General features: G+C 45.2%; 1 protein-coding gene across 1 annotated transcript; it reads right to left on the reverse strand.

Moving 5' to 3' along the window:
* Window positions 1-672: 672 nt before the first annotated feature.
* LOC138890161 (uncharacterized) lies at window positions 673-3,820 on the reverse strand. The gene is made up of 5 exons (XM_070173525.1): window positions 3,657-3,820; window positions 3,452-3,543; window positions 2,889-3,034; window positions 1,333-1,538; window positions 673-1,156 (listed from the first exon to the last, which is right to left on the reverse strand). Exons 1-5 carry the CDS (start codon window positions 3,818-3,820, stop codon window positions 673-675), a joined length of 1,092 nt encoding a protein of 363 aa, XP_070029626.1.
* Between the last annotated feature and the right edge of the window lie 218 nt (window positions 3,821-4,038).

Raw genomic sequence — 4,038 nt, forward strand, 5'->3', positions numbered from 1 at the left:
ATTTCAACCCAAACTCTTCCAAATCCCGAACCAACCATCCCTGCAAGTCATAAATTAGTAAAAGTTAGTACGTGAAGTCTTATTTAGGGAAATGAGGTTCTAGAAAGCAAAATGATCGGTCGGGTCGTTAAATTCTCCACCTCTTAAACAAACGATCATCCTCGAACGGGTTTAGATTCATACCTGAAGTGCTGAATAAGTGTGGGTATCTGCTCCACATGTCCTCCTCGGACTCCCACGTCGGCTCCTTGACTGGTTAGCCCCTCCACGGAACATTTACCGCGAAAATACTCTTGGATCTCAACCGGCGATCCTGTCTAGCAACAATAGCAACTGGCTCCTCCTTATAACCCAAGCTCTCATCTAGCTGAATAGTACTAAAATCTAACACATGAGACAAGTCGACGTGATATCTCCGGAGCCTAGATACGTGAAAAATTGGATAAACCCCTAATAGGCTGGGAGGTAAAGCAAGCTCATAAGTAACCTCCCCAATTCGCCTCAACACCTCAAATGACATATAAACCTTGGGCTCAACTTGCCCTTCTTTCCGAATAACATAATAACCTTCATCGGTGAGACTTTCAAGAAAACCTTCTTGCCGACCATAAATGATACATCATGCATCTTCTGATCTGCGTAGCTTTTCTGTCTAGACTGTGCTGTGCGAAGTCACTCATGGATCAACTTTACCTTTTCCAAGGCATCCGTTACCAAATCAGTACCATATATAGCCTCGTCGGGCTCAAACCAACCGATGGGAGAACGACATTGCCGACAATATAAAGCCTCAAATGGAGCCATTTCGATGCTAGACTCATAACTGTTGTTGTAAGCAAACTCGGCCAAAGGCAAGAACTGACCCCACTGTCTCCCAAAGTTAATCACATATGCTCTTAGCATGTCCTCTAATATCTGAACTGTCTGCTCTGACTGCCCATCGGTCTGTGGATGGAATGTTGTGCTGAGATCTACACGGGTCCCCACCTCACTCTGTACGGCTCTACAGAAATGTGAAGTGAACTGAGGGCCTCTATCTGATATGATGGAAACACGCACACCATGCAACCGAACTATCTCCCAAATATAAATATGGGCCAACATCTCTGAAGTATATGTAGTCACAACCGGAATAAAGTGTGCCGACTTGGTCAACCTGTCAACAATGACCCAAACTGATCAAACTTCCCCAAGGTCCACGGAAACCCAACTACGAAGTCCATAGTAATGCGCTCCCATTTCCACTCAGGTATAGTCATCTGCTGAATTAGGCCACCTTGCCTCTGGTGCTCATACTTGACCTACTGGCAATTTAGGCACCTAACTACATACTCAACTATGTCCTTTTTCATCCGCCGCCGCCAATAATGCTGTCTCAGGTCACGATACATCTTCATAACACCTGTATGAATAGAACATCGAGAGCTGTGTGCCTCCTCTAGAATCTTCTCCCTCAAACCATCGACAATAGGAACACATAGACGACCCTGGAGTCGCAAAACACCATCCTCTCCAATGGAAACCTCCTTGTCACTACCCTGTAGTATCAACTCTCTAAGAACTACCAAATGCGAATCATCGAACTGCCAAACCTTGATCTGAGCTAATAGTGAAGACTGGGTAACAACACATGCAAAAACTCGGTTGTGATCTGAAATATCTAACCTCTCAAGTCTGTTAGCAGGGACTGAATGTCCAAAGCTAGTGGCCTCTTCTTTGCTGAAATGAACGTCAAGCTACCCATACTCTCTACCTTCCTGCTTAAGGCATCCGTGACCACATTTGCCTTGCCCGGATGATAAAGAATGGTGATGTCATAATCCTTTAGTAGCTCAAGCCATCTATGTTACCTCAAATTGATATCCCTTTGCTTGAACAAATGCTGTTGCGATGATCAGTATAAACTTCACATGACACCCCGAACAGATAATGCCTTCATATCTTAAGAGCATGAACAATCGCGGCTAGCTCTAGGTCATGCACGGGGTAATTCTTCTCATAAATCTTCAGCTGACGTGAAGCATATACAATAACTCGCTCCTCCCGCATCAATACACAACCCAAACTGACGCGTGAAGCATCACAATACACCATATATATCCCCGAACCGGAAGGCAACACTAGAACTAGTACTATAGTCAAAGTTGTCTTGATCTTCTGAAAGCTCACCTTACAATAATCGGACCAACGGAACGGAACACCCTTCTTGGTCAATCTAGTCAAAGGTGCTGTAATGGATGAAAAGCCCCGCACAAACCGACGATAATTACCTGCTAACCCCAGGAAACTCCTGATCTTAGTCATCGAAGTGGGACGTGGCCAACTCTGAACTGCCTCAATCTTCTTGGGATCCACCTTAATACCCTCTCCTGATACAACATGTCCCAAGAATGCCACCGACTCTAGCCAAAACTCACACCTGGAGAACTTAGCATATAACTTCTGCTCTCGCAATGTCTGAAGCACCACTCTCAAATGCTACTCTTGCTCCCCCAAGCTACGTGAGTAAATCAAGATGTCATCAATGAAGACAATAACAAAGGAATCAATATAAGGCCTAAACACCCGGTTCATCAAATTAATAAACGTCGTTGGGGCATTAGTCAAGCCGAAGGACATCATTAAAAACTCATAATGGCCATATCTAGTACGAAAGGCATTCTTTGGAACATCTGAGTCCCAAATATTCAACTGATGGTACCCCGATCTCAAGTCGATCTTATAAAACACCCTAGCACCCTGCAACTGATCAAACAAATCATCGATATGCGGCAACGGGTACTTGTTCTTGATGGTAACTTTGTTCAACTAGCGGTAGTCAATGCACATCCTCATAGTCCCATCTTTCTTTTATTCACAAATAACACTGGTGCACCCCAAGGTGATACCCTTGATCTGACAAACCCCTTTGCTAATAACTCCTCAAGCTGCTCCTTCAGCTCTTTCAAAACCATACGATATGGTGGGATCGATATAGGCTGGGTACCTAGAGCCAAATCAATATAGAAATCAATATCACGATCTGGCAGCATGCCTGGAAGGTCAGAAGGAAACACATTGGCGAACTCCTAGACTACTGACACTGAATCAATCATCGGGGACTCTACGGTGGTGTCCCAAACATAAGCTAGATAAGTTAAACAACCCTTCTCGACTATATGTAGAGCCTTCATAAAAGAGATAACCCGACTAGATGTACTAATGGAGGAACCCTTCCACTCCAATCTTGAGAACTCTGACATTTCTAACGTAACTATCTTGGCATGACAATCAAGGATGACGTGATATAAGGATAACCAGTCCATGCCCAGGATGACCTCAAAGTCGATCATATCAAGTAACAGAAGGTCCACTCTAGTTTTGTAACCACAGAATGTGACCACACACGACTAGTAGATCCGATACACAACCATAGAATTGCCCACATGAGTGGACACATAAACAAGAGTACCCAAAGATTCACGAGGAATATCCAGAAAATGAGCAAATAGAGATGACGCATATGAATAGGTAGACCCTGGATCAAATAGTACCGAAGCATCCCTACCGCAGACAGAAATAATACATATGATCATGACAACTGAGGCCACTGTATCTGGTCTGGCCGGAAAACATAGAATCTAGATTGAGCGCCGGCTAGCTGGCCTCCGCCTGACCAGACAATAGCTAGCTGACCTCCCTCTACCTGGCCTCCACCGCTAGGACGTCCCCCACATGTCTGCCCTCCTCCTTTAGGCGGTTCGACAGCTGGTGCTGTAATCATGGGCTGATGACCTTGCTGTATTGCCTTGCACCGAAGTCTGGGACAAAATCTCTTCATGTGACTCAGATCCCCACACTCGTAACAACCCCTCGGTGCCATAGACTGCTGCCCTGAATCTTGACCCTGATGTCCTGAATACCCACTGAGAGGACCCTAGATGGATGGTGGGCGGTATAAACTCTCTGAGATGGCACTAAAATAGGCACCAGAAGAGCCCTGATGAACTGGTGGGTGATAAGAACTCTCGGGCATAACACTGAAATAGGGTCGCGCTG

This window comes from Nicotiana sylvestris, chromosome 4 (assembly GCF_000393655.2).
Source record: "Nicotiana sylvestris chromosome 4, ASM39365v2, whole genome shotgun sequence".
In the NCBI taxonomy this organism is placed as follows: domain Eukaryota; kingdom Viridiplantae; phylum Streptophyta; class Magnoliopsida; order Solanales; family Solanaceae; genus Nicotiana; species Nicotiana sylvestris.